At 45.0% G+C, this 21,569-nt stretch overlaps 1 protein-coding gene across 22 annotated transcripts in view; it reads right to left on the bottom strand.

Annotated features, from left to right (window-relative positions):
* The window catches only part of CACNA1E (calcium voltage-gated channel subunit alpha1 E), a 581,675-nt gene that overhangs the window by 128,686 nt on the left and 431,420 nt on the right, over positions 1-21,569 (bottom strand). For all 22 annotated transcript variants that reach the window (XM_073216846.1, XM_073216856.1, XM_073216857.1 and 19 more), the window contains one exon: positions 11,075-11,178. In XM_073216846.1, the coding sequence (XP_073072947.1) occupies positions 11,075-11,178 (104 nt within the window). The remainder of the gene's footprint in view (positions 1-11,074; positions 11,179-21,569) is intronic.

Below are 21,569 nucleotides of genomic sequence, written 5' to 3'. Positions count from 1 at the left end.
TTAATAACCTCGCTATACAAATAGATTTTATAAGTTCATGTGAAAAAGATAAAAAGGCCAATAGGAAAATGGGCAAAGGTCATAGGCACTTAACTGAAAGAAAAAAATCAATAGCCATGTGGGGAGACAGTGCAAGTTCCTATGGCCAGGGTTACCTGACCCTGTCGGCTGGCCCACTGCACACGTGTGGACCATATGTTGTTACTGACTCTATATAAAAAGCTCCACCCAGGGATCGGGGCTGCAAGGCTGCAGGAGAGCGGGGGCTGGAGGGGTAGCAGCGCTGAGGACAGAGACTTAGATGGGTGCAGGGATGATGGAGAGGCCCTGAGGCAGAGACCAGCTTGCTTGCCCTGAGGCAGATGTGCCCTGAGGCAGATGGGATTCTAGCACTTGACCTGCCACCATGGGAATGAAGTTGGGTATAAACCCTTTCACCCCAAGAATGTTCCATTGTCATTCCTCAGTACCACTGAATCCATAGTGAACTTGCCCAGGGCTAAAATCCATCGGCAAGACACCACGTGAAAAAATGTCCAACATGTGACAATTACTTACCTGTAACACCTATAAGATGCAAGCAGGGACTGAAACAGGCTCTCAGGAGTTTTTACTGGGATCTCCAATGCCAGTGATTATACCTCTGACTTTCAGGAAACAGCCTCTTCCTCAGTCCCCTGAAATACTATTTATTCTCCAGGAGGTCACAGAGGGCATGGAGGCCCCAAAGGGGGGCCTGGTGTTACTGGGTTGCCCTTCAAGTCAGCAACGACTTATCAAGCACTAGTACAAGGCACTAAGATAGGAGAGATCCAACTGTGTGGAAAACCACCCTCAGCATAAGAACAGAACCTAACAGGGGACAGGGACATTCATAACTCCAATGCAAGGAAGACAGGACCTCGGATTTCTCATGTATAAAATGGGATTGACAATAGCATCTTATTCATGAGACTGTTATAAAAATTAATGGAAATAATGTATATAAAGTATTTAGCGCAGTAGTGGGCAGAGCCTTCAATAAATGTCTTGTCTTTCATATTATTATTAAGTTCTATAACAAAATTGCATGATGTTATTAAGACAAGTTCTATAATTGACAGGCACATAGTGCTATGGGAACATGGGGGGAAGATTTTAATCTTAATGGCAACATGCGAGTGGGGGGTATGGATCTGGAAAGATCTCATGAAGGAGGTCAAAGCTGAAATAGGCTATGAGGGTGAGCAGGAAAACTGTGGAGGTGGGAGCTTAACCCCAGACCACACAGGAGCAGAGGGCAGAAAGGAAAGGGCATTTCTAAGAAACCACAAGAGGTGGTACCTATGGTGATGGCCACATGTGCGGCCCAGGGGTATGGTCCAAAGGTCCATCATTACTATTCCCTGTAGGGTGTCATGAATAGTCAACCCTACTAGGGGAATCTAAAGACATCCAAGCTCATGCCAATTGATGGACGCAACATGGATACTTGGTAGATAAGAAAATAACTCTTTTCCAAACCCATCTACTGAGGTGTAAACCAGGTTGTGCTACAAACAGCTAACACTGATTAAATATTTACTATCTCCGAAGTACTAAATACTTAACATGCATGACCTGATTTAGTTTCCCCAACAACCCTGTATGATGGATACTAGTATCCTTTATTTGCAACTGGGTACAATAAATGTGAAGTAACTTGCATAAAGGTCATCCAGATGACAAGCAATGGAAATGCAAACCCAGCTGCACAGTGGAGCAAGTCTGCATTTTACTATTAAGCTATCCTATTGTGAAGAAAAAAGCGTCCTGGACAGAGAGCCGGAGAACCAAGTTTCTAGTCAAGAGCTGCCCCTAAATATCTGCATATAACTTGAGCAAGTCATTTCACTCTCTATTTGGGTTTCAGTTGTAACATGGAGGCCCAGAGTAACCTACATTTATTTACAGTCCCTTCTATCTCAAATAATTTTATCACACTCTAAGATTTCATCATATGACTTTGACAACTGGCATACAAAATGGTTTGTATTCAGGAACTGCAAACTCCTTCCACTAATTCCCATAGCTTTGCATGTGATCCCCACGGTCATGCAGCTCATCCAGGAAAATGTCCTGCCCATCAAGGTGGAAACTAAAACACTTTACTCTGTGTTTGGTCACGAAGGTGTTTGACATGAGATCTCTGTCTGCAGCCTGGGAAAGCTCTACTGCCTTGTCAGCCACTAAGGGCCCCTTCATTTCCATCAAGCTCTGCTGTACTGGATGCCAGATAATTTCCTTCCAAAATGGACATTTCAACTATATGCAAGATGTGTTGAAGACATAGGTGCTTGGGCCTGGCACACCTTAGTCCAAATTCTGAACTTGCTGCTTAACAACTCTGTGAGCTTCAGCAAATTACCAAACCTCCTTGTCACAGTTACCCTATTTATAAAAGTAAGACATTACAAGGTCACTGAGGGGTTTAAATGAAACAAAGGGTGTCAGGGCATTGGCACGAAGTTTGGTGCAAGTACAGTCTCAATAAAGGACAGATTACAAAAAAAAAACAACCTTAAACAAACCCTACATTATTGCTGTGAACCAGTCAGAAGGCGTAATGTGTGTTATGCCTTCTCAAACCTAATAGGTGCAAAATGTAAACTCTTTCCCTTAAAACGTCTGTGCCCTGTGTTCCCCATCTACCTAGAGGCTCAACTGAGCCTAGAAGCAAGCACTTCCCTGTGATTTCCACCCCAGTACTCAGCCATACCGAGTCGCCACATCAGGCAGTTCCCATCCCGCCAACACGGCTTGGAATGGGGGGCATCCTCCCCCCCTCCACTCTGCTGGCCTCCTTCGGGTGCCACCGCTTCTCTCTGCTCTCTGCATCTGTTGCCCTGCCTCCAGTCCTGCTGCTCTTCATGCTTTCTCCAGAGTGATCATCTTCAAATGCAGACTTCAGGTCTTCAGGTCGTCTTCCCTGCTTACAACTTGAGAACCTCCCACGAGCTGCTGGCATGAGGTTTTAGCTCATTAGCTCAGCTTGTACGATGTGCCCTTCAGAGCCTCTGCCTATGCCTCTAGTTTCATCTCTACCTCCCCCAATGTGACTCACTCAAGCCCCTTGGAATGGCCATTACACTTTCTTGACTCCCAACCTGCCAGAACGTCCCCTGCCGTCTTCTAGTTGGCCTTTACTCATTCTTCCAAATGATTCACCAATTTGTGTGGCCTTGCCTGATTCTCACCCCCTTCTAATTTAAATGCCCACCCTATACTGTCTTTCTACCTAGACGACAAGCTCCTTGGGTAGCAGCTTTCTGACCTTATTTGATCTGCTATCCCAACTCCCAGCGGTGGGTGACATACAGCAAGTCTCAGTAACTTTCAGCTGAGTGAATGACTCAATTTCTACCAATTGATTCCAAGGTCAGAATCCTAGCAGGAGAATTATTGTGCAGTTTAGCAACATACTTATGTTAGCCAGTCACCTTCCATGTCAGCCTGCCTCGGGTAGCTCAGACACATGTCAAACGAATACCCACCAACCCCTCAGAGAGCTCATCTGGACCACTGAGCTGGGCAGAAATAGTTTCCTTCCTAAGCCCACTGGACACTTTTGCAAGTCAGGCCTGGGAAATACTCAGGTGCCACCTCCTAATATCCTGAGGGAAGCAATGGCAGATGACTTAGGATCCCCACAGTTTAATACTGAAGGAACACTTATTAGTTTCTTGTGGACAGGACCTAGGTCCGAGTCAACAATCTATTTGTATTCTCAACAATGCCTTGCAAGATAGTAGGTGCCCAAAATGTACAACACATATGAACATCAGTTTTTGACAGAGCTAAAATTCTGGACCTGTTTGAACGTAAACTCCATTACGTGTATTTTGAATGATTTCCTTAATTAGTCTACAATCCTCTTATTTTATTCATCTTTGTAATCTCAGAGTCTAGCAAGGTATCTTATCCATAGGAGACACTCAAATATTTGCTGAGCTGCACTGAATTGTCAAACCTACCCAGTAAATGAGTTGGTGGCTATTATCAGCTGCTGTCTTGCTTATTATGGAAGCCACTCCACTCATTCAAGAGATGCAACCAGAAGAATTCCCTCCCTCACCCAGACAGTTCACCACTCCCCATCAGTCCTCAGGGCAAGAGTGCCGGGCAGCGGGTCTTAGCGTTTTCTACCTTGTATGTACCAGGTCACATTATGTATGTAAAGACCAGTGTTTGGGAGTAAGAGTGGGCATCAGTGCACGTACAGATTAAAACTGGCACCAAAATCTGTATAGTCAGGATGATATTCTAGGTTAATCCTTTGCCATCCTTTTTCTAGTGCCACCTCAGGGGCCAGTATCCTTAGATGGAGGACACCTGGTATATTAAAATAAGTACTTAACCAGAAGGTGAGAATGATAACCTCTGGCCCCACCTCTGTCAGTAACTACTAGATTAGCCCCTCTAAACTTCACCCTTCCCATCTGTAAATAAAGATAGTGTCTACTTACTGTAGAGTTGTTACAAGGAACAAATGAGATCATGGAGGCAAAGGGACTTCGAAAACTCTAGTCTGCTTTTCATACGTGAGGTTTCGCGCTGCTTCCTGTGTGCATCTTAAGCAGCCCCTGGCCCGGCTGCCCCTGCCTGGGTTTGGCGACAGCACTACTGCTCCCCTAGCCTCCTCCCTCTCTTGGAAGCTCTGGGGGCTGGGAGCAGAAGCGGTGGGATGGCTCCGGGTCGTTTTCTGTTTGTGTGAGCCTCCTGCCCTACGGCCCCCCATGGCACTTCAGGACCTGCTTATGCAGCCCGCCCTGGCTTGTTTCCAAGGAGGCAGGAAGCTCTGCTTCTCCTCAAGCCTAAGCTAATGATCTGCATCAAATCCCATTTCCTCTGAGACAAGTAAAAAGGTTACAATGCTCCTTCCACACTTCCTGTTTAAATACCCCGGGCAAACATACCTCATAGCCCTCCTCTCACCAAGGCTCATGCCCCTGGGAGGGGTGCCTCAGTCATTTCCACACTTGGTGTCCAGCAGGCCATGGGCACCACTGAAGCCTGACTGCCTGCCCTTACCTGGGCCCCTCTCATCATTTGTCCAGCACAGGGACCCCTTCTTCCATTGCCTTCTCTCTCTGTTTTAGGAAGGCCTTGGTACTGAGCATTCAAACTGCCTGCAGGTTACTGAAAACATGTCCCCTGGTGATAAAACTTCACAGATTTTCCCTGTCTTTCACGCACAACACCTGACCAAACCCTTAGCCCAGGGAGAAAGCCTCTGTCCCTTCAGAGGCATGTGAGAGCCAAGGCAAGCAGAAGGGAGAGCCTATGGATCCCCGTACAGAACCGGCTGCTGCTGAGCCCTCTGCAGACACCAGCGAAATCCCATACATGCTGAGCATCAGAACATGAAAAAGAAACTGGTACAGAAATATGTCAGTCCCAGCCTGTAAGGCCCCTATTGTTAACACTCCTTTGAATGTCAGCATTTATTCATACTGGCTGTTTCTAGCTGCTGTTGTCACTTCTAGGCTTTTCCAGAAGTGCTAAGGAGGCATATGCCATTCCAGTTCTGTTTGATCTCCCAACTTGAGGAGGCCATCTCCCCGTTAGAGAGAGGAAGTGATGGCCTCACAGCTGGTTCAAGCCAGACATCATAGGCTGCTACTCAGATGATAGCCAGTTGTACCTAACAGGTGGAGAAAATGAACCTCAATATTCTCAAAGAGTCTAAGAACTAATGGCTACTCCTTACCAGACCCTGGGCTAAGCCTGAGAGAGAGACAGAAATGGAGACAGACAGAGACAGAAATATCGCTATCCCACTTCACAGAGGAGGAAGCAGGCTTAGAGTAACTTGTCCAAATGTACAACGCTAACGAGCAGCAGGGTTAGGTTCACACCAATGAGTGTCAGATGCCAAAGGTCATGCTTCTCCCAGCATGCCACTCTTTCCCATCTGGAGAAGGAGGTACGGGAATTAAAAGATACAATTCTAAACCAGAGATGGTCCATTGGGGTGGATATGGTCAGACACAAGCAATGGTCCTTTAGGGACAGAGCAGCTCTGTTTCCAGCTCTGTTCCAATACATCTTGACCTCGTGTGGAGTCTAACCTGGAAACCAATGACTTCATGGCAAAACTTTTCTTCCTCTTCAAATAGGAAGAATTTGACTTGAATTTTCTAAACTAAAACATAGGACACACTTAGGAAATCAGTAAGGTTAGGAACTTCAGATAAGATTACATAAACAAAAGATTATCCCCTCTGCAGAAATATCTGAAGAAAGAAGTCTGTAAGTCAGGCCCCTCCCACAGGCAATCACTGAGGGAAGAGCATTGAGAGGTAAGTATAGGCTTTGTAGAGAGAATTAATTACCTAGAGTAGGGCTGGGGCATAAAGGATGTCAATAAATGTTCACTGAATGAATAACTGTATAAGAAATCCTGTGAAGTCTTATGACTGTCCACTTAAGATGTGCACTATTTAGAACACCTTCACAATGTCTCCTGTTTTCCTTCATAACCATTTCAAAAATTGCTGCAGGCTCTTAGTACCACATAGTTGGACGGATATGGTTATTTCTTCCTTAATCCTACTGACCCTGGTCTCTCCCCATGACAATCCTTCCCCCATTGATGCCAGATGAATGGTCATATATGCTCCTTTCATCCTATACATTTTTGTACAATATTTTTACTTTAAAATATAATTAATATCTTTCTCAAAGTAATACATGTTGAATTTTAAAGTCAAGTATTTTAAAAAGGCTTATAATGAAAAAATAACAGCCCACTGCCTCACTCCTCCCCGCCCCTGAATCTTAAGCCCGAGGACACACCACTTGTAACTTTTTCACCTGTTTTTCTGTAGTACTCATTTCCCATTTTTGAAATATTATACTTACTGAACTACTATTTCTTTATCTTTCAATTTTAAATATTGCTTAAAGACTCTCTTCCTGTGGAACCTAAGATTTTAGTCTTTGACATTCCCTTCCCCTCCCCCATTCTCTCAAAGCAATTACAACACCATCAGAGGCTATCTCAAAATCCAGTGTTAACAGTGTAAATCTGGTTGGCAGTTGAGCTGTATGAAGGATTTACTATGCTTATATTCCTTTAGTAACAAGACTTTTGTATTTTGTGGACTTAATTGCTTAGATAGGGTTTGTGTGTACAGATACAGGTATTCATATACTAATATTTATATATACATATTCACATACATACATAAATTTGACAAAACCATTCAACTCTTCTGAATACAGTAATATATATCAGGGAGTAAATTAGTTGCATTTTTTTTCCATAAAGACAGCACTTTTAAAGCCCTGTGTCATGCTCCTCAAATCTGAACTTGCTGCTCTCTAGGCCTTCTGACAGCTGTCATCCTATAGTTCCCTTCATCATCATCCTGGAAATCCCCTTTACCTCTCTCCTCTTTGTTTCCATGAGTATCATGTCCTTCTCTTTCTTCAGTTAATTCCTTATTTTTAGTGATATTCTTCACTAACTTCTTCAGAATGAGAGTCTTAAAATATTGTTATTCCATCTTCACAAATAATTGCTACTGTGGCTGGGTATAGAATTCTATCCTGGATTTTTTTTTTTTATCTTCAGAAGGTTCTCGGAACATCTCTATTTCTAATTTTCACTAACACTGAGATGCCCAAGGCATCTCAATTTGAAATTTCATGATGACTTATCTTGGTGCAATGTCTTTTCATTAGTTGTGCTTTGCTTCATGCTCAGTGGGCATTTTCATTCCTAATTAATTGAATTCCATTGTTCCTTGTTATCTCCACACCCATCTCCCATCTCCATGCCATACAAACTACCATCACAATATACAGGTTTCCGCTACTATCAGAAAGTTCACCATATACAACTTCACTTTTACAAAAGACTGACATTAGTACCTGTTTTTGCTAACTGAAAGAAATTCAAAGAGGATTTTTGATTCTGCAAAATGGTAACTACTTCTTCACTTTTTACTATTTTGGCTTACAAAAGGTTTCACAAGAACAATCTACTTTCAGATAGTGGGGGAAACCTGTACTCAGTGTGTATTTTTATTCAAATGCATTTTTACACACTGTGTATTACATATGTATTTTTTTATGTAAATGGTATCATATCATACTGTTTCCTTTTGTTTTCATCTAACTATGTTTTTAAGGTACACTGTGTTGCCATGTGTGCATTATATTTGTTACTCCTAATTGCTGCATAGTATGTCCTGGCATGCAACCAACAGTTTATCTATCTACCCTCGCAATTATGGATACCCAGGTTTTTCCAACTCTCCACCACCAAAAAACAACACTGCAAAGAATATCCTTGCACATGTCTCAATAGACCTCTTACTCTGGCAATGTGAATTTTGATTCTGGGAACACTTTTGGTATTTTTCTTTGATAATTTCTTTACTCCATTTCCTTGTTCTCTTTATGGAAATCTTATTAGTTGAATGTTGAGCCACTCCTGATTTTCTTATTTTTGTTCTACTTTCTAGGTGATTTCATCAACTTTCATATTCCGACCACTTATTATCTTTTTGTATTACATTTTACATTTTTTACATTACTTCATTTTACATTAATGGAAATTTTACCATTAATTGTTTTACATTAATTTCCAAGAGCTCTTAACCATTAAATGTTCTCTTTTTAAATAGCAATCTGGTATTTCATGGATAAAATTACTTCTCATATCTCAGCAGATATCAATTACACTTTTTGAAAGTTATCTTCTGTTCCTTGCATTGTTCATAGTCCCTGAAGTTCCTTTTATCTATTTATTATTTTGGTTTTTTTCTACATGTTGTATATTTTCTTCAAGTACTGATGATCCCTAGCAGTGTTTTCATATTTAAAAGCAAGGCACAAAAGGCTTATAGGAAACTCTGTGTGCATGGTGGGGGCTTGTAGAAAGGTGAGTATAATGGTATGAATGGTGGGTCTACCCCCCGAAAAAAAAGCTATGCCTATATCCTAGTTCCTGTAACCTGTGAAAGTTACCTTATTTGGAAAAAACGTCTTTGCAGATGTAATCAAGTTAAGAACATTGAAATGAAGAGGGTATCCTGGATTATCCAGGTGACCTAAATCCAATGACAAGTGTCTTCCAAAGAGAGGCAGAGGAAGACGACAGAGGAGAAGAAGGCAATGCGACCAGGAAGGCAGAGATGAGCGTGACACAAACACAAGCCAAGAAATGTCTGGAGCCACCAGAGGCTGGAAGGAAGAGGAAATAAATCCTCTCCTCGAGTTCTGTGAGGGAGCATGGCCTGCCAGATTTGGGATCTCTGGCCTCCAGAGTGATCAGAGAATTAATTGCTCTCACGGTGCTAAGCCACTGAGTTCATGGTAATTCATCACAGAAGCCGCAGGAAAAGAAGAACCATACGCCTCACTGAGGGCAGTAGGTGGTAACTATTTCTCTGGTCAATCTCAATATCAGAATATGTAGGTCTTTTCTCTTAACACAAATAGTTTCCTCACAGAGGAATACAAATAACCCCTGCCAGATTGCTACATTCCTCCGAACTGGGCAGTAAAAATGGGCCGGGAGAATGACATTCAGTTTGCGGACCTGGATTTAACTTGCTGCTTTCACTCCAACATATCAGCCGCCCTCAGAGGCACCTGTTGTTATCATCCCAAGTTTCTCTGATTCAGCCTCTAGAGAGAGTAATCTCCTAACTTCAGCTAGGGTGGAGTTGGATGGTGTAGATACTTGTCAGCATTGTCTCGGGGTAGAGATCTAAGTTACCAGAAAGAGCGCATGTAAGTGTTTCTTGGAAGGACTTCTGACTAATCCTCTTGTTTTTAGTGCCACCCATATTCCTTCTCTCAGACATACCTGGTGCCTCAAATTCCCAAGCTTGGGCTCTGGAGGGTTCGGAAGGGCGATTACTTTGCTTTTTATTGGCATAACTCATGCTAGGTAATTAAACCTTAGCTTTCCACCACTAGGTCAGTTACCATTTACTTTCTGCTTCAAAAATGTTGTTGAAATCTCTCATCTGTTGTCATTCCTCTCCTGGTCTCTATTGTCATGCCCTTCTCAAAGCTCATTTTCTGTGTTAATGGATTACAAGTGATGACCAGCTTGGCTCAATCTTCCCATGTTTAAACAGAGGTACCACCTTATAATTTCCATTTGAAAAATTTATGCCACTCAGAGAAGAAATTAAATTCAGTTTTGCTTAGAAAAATCTTAAGACCTTCTAAAAGTTATCCCAGTTATAGCCCTCCTATTTTCTACCTTTCATTTCCCAAAGTAATATGTCTGCTCTAGATAAGTCAGGTTGCATTACAATCTTCCCACTCCATGAGATGTCTCATGTCTTTAACTTTGTTTATGGGGTGGTCCTCCCCTTCAGAGATTGTTCACTCCAATATCTTCTATTTTATCTTACTTCATATTTTACATTTTAAGCAAACTTCTAATCCTTCATGAAACTATTCCTGATATGTTCAGACTAATAGATTTATCACTTCCCCAAAACAAATGATCTTCACCTTATGTTAATCAGTAAAAGAAACTCCCATTCTCTGTTTCAAGTGTTTTATGTTATCCTCTCTGCAAAACATAATTTTCATAAGGGCAGGAGCCATGCCTTAGACTCGGTGCACTCCCTGCAATGCTTACCGTGGCTTGGGACATCAAGTACTTACTGAATGAAGGGCAAAATTCAAGCTACAAAATGGGGATTTGATGTTCAATATAAAACGGAGTAAGAATCTTTGAGGGTAAAGCCTGTATCTTATTCAACTTTATATCCCCAACAACCAGCACAGTGTTTGACAAAGAAGGTCTATGACAGCTGACTGAATGAAAAGATGGGTGGAGAAATGAACTCTCACTAGATACTGTGTTCAGCATTGTGCCTGATTTAAAGATTTAATTCCTAAGAATAAAAGGCATTAGAGTGATGGTTCACTACTGCACTCCCAGCACCTAAGACAACATTGGGCACTCAGGGGCTGCTCATTTAATGTCTCCAAAATGAAGGTTAAATGTATGGATCTGCCAGGAGTCAGGAGTATTAGTTTATAGTTAGAAAGAATCTGAGAGACACATCTGGCTTACCCGGAAAGCACTCCCAGGACTAGGTTGAGAACAAAGAAGGATCCAATGATGATGAGGGGGATGAAGTACAGCCAGTTCCAGGTGGCTCCTAAGGCATCATTGGTCTGAAAGAAAGAGAAATGTTTCCTTAATACTTCACCAATTCTGTCTCCCAGAAGGCCTCCACTCCTGCAGCTGCACATGCAGGGTGATGGGACAAGCACAGTACCTTACAGTAAAACATTGCCTTGTTTCGCTCCCCACTTGGCGTGACTGTGGGCTAACCCACATTCTCCCATGCACACTGTAAAGGACACTGCATCTGCCTCACGTAACATCCTGAGTTGGAGTGGTCTAACATACTCAATTAAAATAACGGGACCCAGAGGGGTCAAACACTTTCCCAAGATCATGCAAACCATCAATGGTTTTAGAGTAGTTGGTATTGTATTTGAAGTGGGTTTAAGCCTTTGCATTCTCAAGTGGACAAATTCTCAAAAAAGAGAGAAGCAGGCTGTGCCCATCACTTTATTTCACAGATGCTGGCAGAGACCTTGACAGGGCTGCTTGGAGAAAGTAGTGTCATCCACATCCTGCTTAGCCCTTGACCCTGGACTCTGGCTTTCCATCATAGTCCAACAGTACAGAGCTAGGCCAGACCTGGCCCCAGTAAGGCTCAGCGCAGAACAAGGGATAACCCTAGGTTGGAAGAGCAATCCATTGCTAGCTAATTCACACACAAGGAATGGAAAAAAGTATGGAAATCCATATGCTGGGTTTGCACCACAAGCGATACACAAGGGCCAAGGGCCTTGCATGGCTGGGGGTTGAGAGAGGATTGTGAGAGGGGGTTGAGAGAGAATCACCCAAGGCAGTGATTCTTGGTAGATGTCTTATTAGGTGAGACCTTGAAACAGTTTGGGAACATTTTGAAAAGTCCTAACACTTGAGCTTCTCAACTAAATTCTGCCTTGACTTTCTCTCTCCACAATATCAATGCCAAATCTTTCTAAATAGTCTCCCTAACTGCATTTTACATCCGCCCCACAGCCCCACCACCCCTTCACATGCAAACTTCAACACCTTTTGTAAACTCAGCAGTTTCTGGAAAGAAAGAAATCTTATTCTCAATTCACTGAAGAAACAAGGCTATCAAAGTCAAATGTCATGCCTACAATTCACATGCTAAATTACTAAAATAAAGATCTGAACTCTATGACTTCTATAAATTCTCCACAATTTCTGTGGCAAAATGTGTCTTATCCCTGGATTTTCCTTTTTCTTCCTGTCACCACTCAACTTTGCAAACATAGTTTGATCCATGCTTCCTCATGCTTCCTGTGGGCTTTTATGACATTCTATCTTGTTTTTCTCCCAAATTATCTCATTTTCTTTCTGCCTTTCACTCAAATATATCAGCCCATAGAAAATAGCTTCCTACTGATCATGGCTGCTATCACTGTAGATTTTTCCATTAAAAACAGTTTCTAAGGCAACCTCTTTCACCGAAGTTGTGTCTCTTGTCTTGCCCCTACATTATTCAGAGATGTATGATTGCAAATGAAGCAGAATAAAAGTTAAAAACAAGCAAACACACACCTGAACTGGATGGGACAAAGGCAGGGACTGCCACCTTCAGTGTGTAAGATCTAGCTCTTTGGACTCCCAGGTCTGGTCACTTAAACACAAGCAGGAGGATGTGGGCCAGACCTCACTGAGAACTGCTTCTGATTGTCAGAAGGAAGATACAGAAAATCTAGATGGTTGCAAAATGTGGGTTAGCAGGACTCCTCTTGCTGGCCAACAGTCTGGAAATGTGCCTTCCAGATGTTTATAGTTCTTCTGTAAAATCCCAATGATGAACAGTATCTTTTTACTGAATGTGTTGTAGACGTTTTGGTTTTGCTTGACCCTTTGCTAAGAAGCTTAACTGCTCATTTTTGTACCTGGCATTGAAGCATTTGTGGCACACTCAGATGCTCAACCAGTCAGTATATGACCACAATTTGAATGAGTCTCGTGTTAAAAACATACCAACAAATATTTGTTCTGATATTCATTCCCCTCTCTGTGGACCTTTGTCTGAAGGCTTAAAAAAGAAGAGAAGGGAAGGGAAGGGAAGGGGAGGGGAGGGGAGGGGAGGGAAGGGGAGGGGAGGGGAGGGAAGGGAAGGGAAGGGAAGGGAAGGGAAGGGAAGGGAAGAAGGGAAGGGAAGGGAAGGGAAGGGAGGAGGGAGGAGAGGAGAGGAGAGGAGAGGAGAGGAGAGGAGAGGAGAGGAGAGGAGAGGAGAGGAGAGGAGAGGAGAGGAGAGGAGAGGAGGAGAAGAGAAGAGAAGAGAGGAGAGTAGAAGAGAAGAGAAGAGAAGAGAAGAGAAGAGAAGAGAAGAGAAGAGAAGAGAAGAGAAGAGAAGAGAAGAGAAGAGAAGAGAAGAGAAGAGAAGAGAAGAGAAGAGAAGAGAAGAGAAGAGAAGAGAAAAGAAAAGAAAAAGTCATCCACTACAGCATTGGGGCCTGTTGATGAAAAAAGAGGATGAAGGGGAAGAGAAGAGAATGTCTGGGAGGACATGGGCCCGGGGGCACTATGCCCTGGGGTGGGGGGGACGGCTATGAAGGATGATTGGCAGCTTTTTTTAGTTTTTTAATTATTTTAATTTTGGTATCATTAATCTATAATTACATGAGGAACATTATGTTTACTAGACTCCCCCCTTCACCAAGTCCCCCCCACAAACCCCATTACAGTCCATCAGCATAGTAAGATGCTATAGAGTCACTACTTGTCTTCTCTGTGTTGCACAGCCCTCCCCGTGCCTCCCCCCACATTATACATGCTAATCGTAAGGCCCCCTTTCTTCCCACCCCCCTTATTCCTCCCTTCCCACCCATCCTCCCCAGTCCCTTTCCCTTTGGTAACTGTTAGTCCATTCTTGGGTTCTGTGATTCTGCTGCTCTTTTGCTCCTTTTTTTTGTTCTTATACTCCACAGATGAGTGAAATCATTTGATACCTGTCTTTCTCCGCCTGGCTTATTTCACTGAGCATAATACCCTCTAGCTCCATCCATGTTGTTGCAAATGGTAGGATTTGTTTTCTTCTTTGGCTGAATAATATTCCATTGTGTATATGTACCACATCTTCTTTATGCATTCATCTACTGATGGACACTTAGGTTGCTTCCATTTCTTGGCTATTGTGAATAGTGCCGTGATAAACATAGGGGTGCATCTGTCTTTTTCAAACTGGGCGGCTGCATTCTTAGGGTAAATTCTTAGGAGTGGAATTCCTGGGTCAAATGGTATTTCTATTTTGAGTTTTTTGAGGAACCTCCATGCTGCTTTCCCCAATGGTTGGACTAATTTACATTCCCACCAGCAGTGTAGGAGGGTTCCCCTTTCTCCACAACCTTGCCAACATTTGTTGTTGTTTGTCTTTTTGATGCTGGCCATCCTTATTGGTGTGAGGCGATGTCTCGTTGTGGTTTTAATTTGCATTTCTCTGATGACTAGTGATGTGGAGCAACTTTTCAAGTGTCTGTTGGCCATCTGAATTTCTTATTTGGAGAAGTGCCCATTCAGCTCCTCTGCCCATTTTTTGATTGGATTATTTGCTTTTGTTTGTTGAGGTACATGACTGACAGCTTTTAAGGTCCTTCTGGAGAAAGCAACCTGACAACTCCTGGAGATAATTCACAAACCCTTTGATAGATTTGCCTGCAGCCTCGTCACACCTTTCTCCTCTCTGGCTTCCTCTCAGGTCTTCCCCTCGCATCCCTCCTCCCCAGGTGGCCCTATCCTCACCTCCCCAGTCTGTCAGTGGACCAGTGGCACGTCCAGTAGGAGGGGACAGAGCTCAGTGGTGAATGCGCAAAGGACAGCACGCTTCCCTCCTCCCACATGGCAAGATTCTTTCTGATGCTAATTAGAGCTTCCATCTCCTTCTGATTCATCATTATTAAACTTAAAATTGTCCAGTGTAGGAGAGACAACTACTAAAGTGCCTTTGGAGATTAAAAAAGAAGAAAGTAATTGGCAACTCTTAGGTAAGCAAATGCCGATTCTGTGTGAAACGGAGGTCGGGAATGCTGGGCACAAAGTTGCCGTTCAACCCGAGTTGTGGCTGTACTCTCTCCTGGGGTACATGTGTGCTCACATGTGTGTGCCCCAGCAGAAAGTGGAAGAGAGGAAGGCCATGTGTGTGAGGGACAATGACCCCCTCTCCTCCCTTCTCCACCGTGCCCTCTGCTCGGACTCTGATAACCTGCTTGCCTGTAGGATCATCATACTTCACCCACTCCTAGTGAGCCCTCTTTCAGGACCTGAGCAAGACCCTGGAGGAGACCCGCAGCTTTCCACACCTGGTCCCGGGAGTCTCAGGGAGCCTTCCCTGCCCGGACAGCAACCGTGGAGCACCGAAGTATAAACCCTGCAGAGAAGGCTGCACAGAGAGTGTGAGCCTCTTCATGCCGCACCATTCATGGAACACCTACACTGTGTCAAGCATTACAGGGGGGTGCCCTTCTTTGTGGCACTGTCCGCTTATTTAAGGCACTGATTCTCCTCCCACATGACCCAGCCAAGCCCCCAGACTGGCAGGCTGGCTGCTCTCTGTTTTTCTCACCTGCTGATTCCCTTAGTGACACACTCACGCACACGTGTGCCTGATGGGGGTGATGACAGACAGAGAAAGCGGCCGGAGGCGGCAGCCCACCTGCACAGGGAGCGCTCAGCGGGGACCAGTCCTGGCACCGCAGGAATGTGCTCCTCTGGGAACCTGCCTGACTGGGGGTGGTGAGTGCACCCACTCCCTGTGTAAACAGGCACACACGGCAATTATCACATTAATCTCTGGGGGCCTGCAGGAGCCATGGGAAGGTGGGGGGTGGAGTAGCAGACTGGAGATAACGATGGGGATGGAGACGGCAAGAGGAAGGGCATCCCATGGTTCTCCTGGCCTGAGGCGGGACTGGGCTCCCACCCTAGGAAGGAGGCCTCTGCCAGGGCCCCACAGGGCTCCGGGGAAAGCATGCTGAAGGGCCCCTTGTGTGTGCATGCCTTGCACAGAGCAGCTCTGACCTGGGAGGCTGGGATACCTGTGACTGAGTGGGGAGGCTGAGCAAGTTCGGACTGGGACTGATTCCAGGGTCCTGTTAGAAAAAAGGGGTCTTACCTGCTTCCCTGGTGGGAGGCAGCATTGGCTGGCAAGCCCTGGCCTGGCCTACAGTGGGGTTTCTCAGCCCAGCACTACTGGCATCTTGGGTGGATAATTCTTTATTCTGGGGGGCTGGCCTATGTGGTGCATTGGCAGGATCCCTGGCTTCTACCCATGAGGTGCCAGGAACATCCCCTCAATGGTGAAAACCCAAATCATTGTCCTGGGAGGCAACAATGGCTTCCCGTTGAGAATCACTGGCCTCAGCTCATCTCAAGGAGAGATCTTTGGAATTACCAGCTGAGCTCAGCTCAAGGGACAGATGGAACAGCCACCTGGGGCTGCCAGAACATCCAGGCCATTCACCTCAACAAAAGCATCTGTCCAAGGCTTCTGCTGACCACCCTGGAGAGAAAAAACATTATCAGAGAGGGCAGGAGTGCGGAAGGAAAGGGACAGAGGCCGAAACCTGACTCACCTGCCTACCACCTCCCTGAAGGGCAGCTGGCACTGAATCCAGCTGAGGTCTTCCCAGGGCCCGGCATGCCTGCACCAGTGCGACAGCTCCTTCCCCATCCCAAGGGGCTTTGAATCCGTGTCTCAGAGTCAAAATGTCGTATTTTATTTAACAAATTTGTGGACCACCTGCCATGTGACTGATACTCTCCCAGATACTGGGGAGAAATGATGAGCAAAATAGTCTCAGGTCCTGGTCCTTGTGACCTGTAGCATGACAGGGAGACCCACAGTGAATAACCAAGCACAAAAGTATCTGTATGACTTTAAACTGTGGGGAGCACTACAAAGGGTGCTGACACACAGCTGGGTCTGATCTGGTTTAGGAGGTCAGGAAAGGATTTGTGGAAGCTTATTGATGAAAGAACCACATGATGGTCTAAGAAACTAGCCTGGCTGAGACAACAGAGGCCCAAAAGGCAGAGAAAGGGTTTATTATGGAGGTGACAGAAAGAGGAGATCAAGGTTAAGATTAAGAAGTGCCAAGGGGCAGGGGACATATCAGGAGAGAAATGAGGGCAGGGGTGCTCTCTCAGAATGAACCCCTACCTCTGCAGTGGCGGCCCCCAGGCCCGCGTGGATGTTGCACCGGCACATACATGAATCACAAGGGCACTCCGTGATGGAGGTTTTCAGAGCATCCATAACTGTGCACCAGCATTCACAGAGTGCCTCCTCCTGCCCCTGCCTAGACACCATCTCCTTCTTCTCAGATTATCATTATCCTGGCTTCTGTAGCTACTGGTTAGGTTGGTCTAATGGGGAAATCACATCAGAGCACTTCCCTGCCCATGCTGAGCTGTCCACACTCCCTCTCTGCTCAGGACTCTCGAGTCTGCTCAGGAACTTAACACGAGTAGCCCTCTCCCAGCCCGCCTCCCACCAACCCTCCCTCCTAGCCAGCCTCCCACCCACCCAGAAGGGGCAGATCCCGCACCGCTCCCATCAGGTCTCCTTCCCAGCAGGAGTGCTCATCCCCCAAAGCTGTGCCTGGTGGCTAACGGCTCACACCTGGACCCTTTTCGGCAGTCGGCCCTGGCTGACCAACCCGCTTCACCCGGGAGTTCCTGCCTGCCCGTGGAGCAGGTGACCTGTAGCCAGTAACTGACTCATGCTGGGGCATCAGCGGCCCAGTCTCTTTGCCTCTGGGTGGGACACCCTCTGTGGTGCAGTTCACCCCTGTGCGCTGCCTGCACGATCAGACTGAGGCTAAAACTTCTGAAACCACATCTCCGCCTACTCTTTTCCCCTGACCTACCTGCTCCTTCCATATCCTTACACATGTCTCCTGAGGACAGCACCTTCATAAGTCACTGCCACAAGCAGCTCTGGCCTGCGGTCAGCTCACAGGAAGTCTGACTTAAGACGTGATATCCCTTTCTCATCAGGGTCCGACCAGCCTTACAAAGCAGGCAACGCCCCACCCGAGTCACAGCTGGATGGTGGTTCAAAGGGCAGAGGCACATGCCCACATTTGAAGAAAAGTACACAATGTACACATACCCTACAATCGCTGGGAAATTAAAGGCCTATGGCTTATCCAACCTGATTTCCTGCATATTCATAATTCTAGCCAGTCTTGGAAGACTATCAGGACACCGCACCCAACCCATCATTTCGTAGAAGAGAAAACTGAGGCCTACACATGCGAGGTGACCTGGGACACACCTGGGGCCACACTCTAGGACCATAACAGCCAGCTTCTTGAACGCTCCTGACTCTCCATAGATCCAAAGCAATCCTGGCCACACTATTACCACCTGGTAGGGGAGAACAACATAAACAGGAAAGCCAACACTAGGATCTGGCAGCCAGAGAATGAGAACTGTCCTCCCAGCCCCCAGGCAAGAAAGGAGGGGGAGGGGCAGGTGGAAAGAGTGAGGACAGAGTGCTCCCAGGGAAGCACAACCACCTGCTGCCCCACTAGCAAGACGGCTGAACCTGTCAGTCCTGCAGCCAAAGCATTTCATTATGTCTCAGCTCCCTGGGCATATTTGATCAACATGCTCCATCTCGCCCACACAAACAAGCTCCCAAGGCCGCATCTCGCTTAGCCAGGGGCCCATGAGAAGTAACCAAGGCTCCCCCTGCACTCTCATTGTTCCAAGGCCCCCAGACTTGATGGTCAGCAGCCCCCTTCCCCGGCTTGCGCGGGCTGTCAGTGACTGTCCCTGAGAATGCAGCAGTGCCCCACTGCAGATGTGAGAGCACCCCCAGGAGTGGCTGCCTACCAGACATTTTGCCACCTGTATTCTTCCCCTTCTCTTGCCAGTGGGAAAACGGCGCAAAGCCAGTTTGGCAAAGAGGAGAGCCAGATTAAAACAGCACTCCCACCCTTGTCTGCACACAGGGGTAAGATGCAGTGAGGCCAGAATCAGGAGCTCCACTCCAGGGAACGCTGCTTGGCACCCCTTGCAGGCACTGCCTCATCCCAATTGTGGGCAGCAATCACCACTGCATGGACAGGTATCGACGTGACAATGAAAAATCCATCCACATACCTGTGAAGATTCAGGAGTAAATACTATCCAACTAAGGGAAGGTAAGCGAGGCCACATCAGACCAGAAAGGCAGCCATAATGGCATGTGACCATTGTACACAAGTTTCTCAAAGTCCAGGGCCCTGCTGTGCTTAACATCTCTGGTCAATTGCTAAGCATTCCAATATCAATGTTATGTGAAGTTCATCCTGTCACCTCCCCTTCTGAGCCCTGGCCCAGAAGCCCAACATGGAGATAAATAACAGATCCTTTAAAGGAGATCTCCTTGTAACTGCTGAAGCTGGAACTGGGTGACATACTGGGGCTCGATATTCTATTCTGCATTTGTGTATGTTTGAAAATTTCAATAATAAAAGGTTTTACATTTTCCTAAAATAAAGTTGAACAGTTTATTTAAATACTTCAGGGTCATATGTGAATTTTAAGAGAAAATTCTTTTTAGTCAAAACTGTGGACAGTGTTAAAAATGATGATATCTGATACCTGGAGGAGTGAACATGTAAAATGAGTGTTTTTTTTTTTTAGATAATTATTTTTTATTGAAGGGTAGTTGACACACAGTATTACATTAGTTTCAGGTGTACAACACAGTGACTGAACATTTATATACATGATAATTCTAGGTACCAGCTATCACCATACCAAGTTGTTACAATATTTTGACTATATTCCTTATGCTATACATTACATCCCGGTTACTTATTTATTTTACAATTGGAAGTGTGCGTGTGTGTGTATATATATATATATATATTATATATATATATATATATATAGTGAGGGCATCTCTCATATTTATTGATCAAATGGTTGTTAACAACAATAAAATTCTGTATAGGGGGGTCAATGCTCAATGCACAATCCTTAATCCACCCCAAGCCTAATTTTCGTCAGTCTCCAATCTTCTGAAGCATAACGAACAAGTTCTTACATGGAGAACAAATTCTTACATAGTGAATAAGTTACATGGTGAACAGCACAAGGGCAGTCATCACAGAAGCTTTTGGTTTTGATCACGCATTATGAACTATAAACAGTTCAAATATGAATATTCATTTGATTTTTATACTTGATTTATATGTGGATACCACATTTCTCTCTTTATTATTATTATTTTTAATAAAATGCTGAAGTGGTAGGTAGATACAAGATAAAGGTAGAAAACATAGTTTAGTGTTGTAAGAGATCAAATGTAGATGATCAGGTGTGTGCCTGTAGACTATGTGTTAATCCAAGCTAGACAAGGGCAATAAAACATCCACGGATGCAGAAGATTTCTCTCAGAACAGGGGGGGGGAGGTTCTAAGCCTCACCTCTGTTGATCCCCAATTTCTAAAATGAGTGGTTTTTAAACATCTTTCTATACTTCGCAAATTTCCTGCAGTAACTGTTCCTGGGTGCTAGGGAGGCAGACATTCTTCGGGCCACTGGGAAGCCAGGCCAGACGCAGCTGACCCTATGCTGAGCCATCCAGGCTGGGAAGCATCTTTGCTCTGAGCAAAGGCCAGTGTGTTGCTCTGATGCTACCACATGCAGGCTGGCCAAAATAGGTGACTTAAAGAGAAAATTAGAGTGGCTTCATCCTTCAGTGATTAGCTAAAAACACATCATCCCTGCACCTGTTCTTCAGTGCTTGCTGGTAACAGAGACTTGACTTATTCCTCCAAGGAAGTGAGGTACCAGAAAGAGCTGAGAGAAGAGATGAATGAGACTCAGAAGACCCTTCCTTTGATGATCAGGGGCAAAGGGTACATGAGGCTTGATCCTCTGCATTGGGAGAGCTTTGTACAGGGGCCATTGTATTCTGGAAAAGACCATGCTGATCAATATGTCTCGCTACCACCATCTATTGTTTTTTCATTGGCCCCCTGTCCCCTCCAACTCACCAGTCATTTTCCAAACAGTCTGAGTGCTGTAATCTTCATCATCTGACAGATTATAGAGCTATAAGGAATCACAGTATCTTGCCCCAAACCCTCATTTTATGGATGAAGAACCAAGGGTCAAAAGCTATGTGACTGGTGAAAGACACACCACTAGTTGGCTACAGGAATAAAACTAAGATGCAGGACTTCTGGCTTCCAGTCCATTCGGCACAGCCATTCTTTATCACCCAGTTTAGTCCTCAAACTAAGCATACATGATCTTACTGGATACTACCTCCAGTTGAAGACCTTCTTAATGATGTCTCTCACTTCACCATATGGCAGGGGGGTCCCTGAATGGTGGCCTGTTTGTCTGGCTTTGCTCACTCTCCATGAGCTCATCCTTCCTGCTTCCCTCTTCTATCCCATCTCTGCCAAACCATGAGTTCTCTCATACTGGAAAACACCGCTCAGACTCCATAAGGCTT

This window comes from Manis javanica, chromosome 11, assembly GCF_040802235.1.
Source record: "Manis javanica isolate MJ-LG chromosome 11, MJ_LKY, whole genome shotgun sequence".
In the NCBI taxonomy this organism is placed as follows: Eukaryota; Metazoa; Chordata; class Mammalia; order Pholidota; family Manidae; genus Manis; species Manis javanica.
Note: the sequence above shows the minus strand (reverse complement) of the source record. Positions and strands in the feature narration are given on the sequence as shown.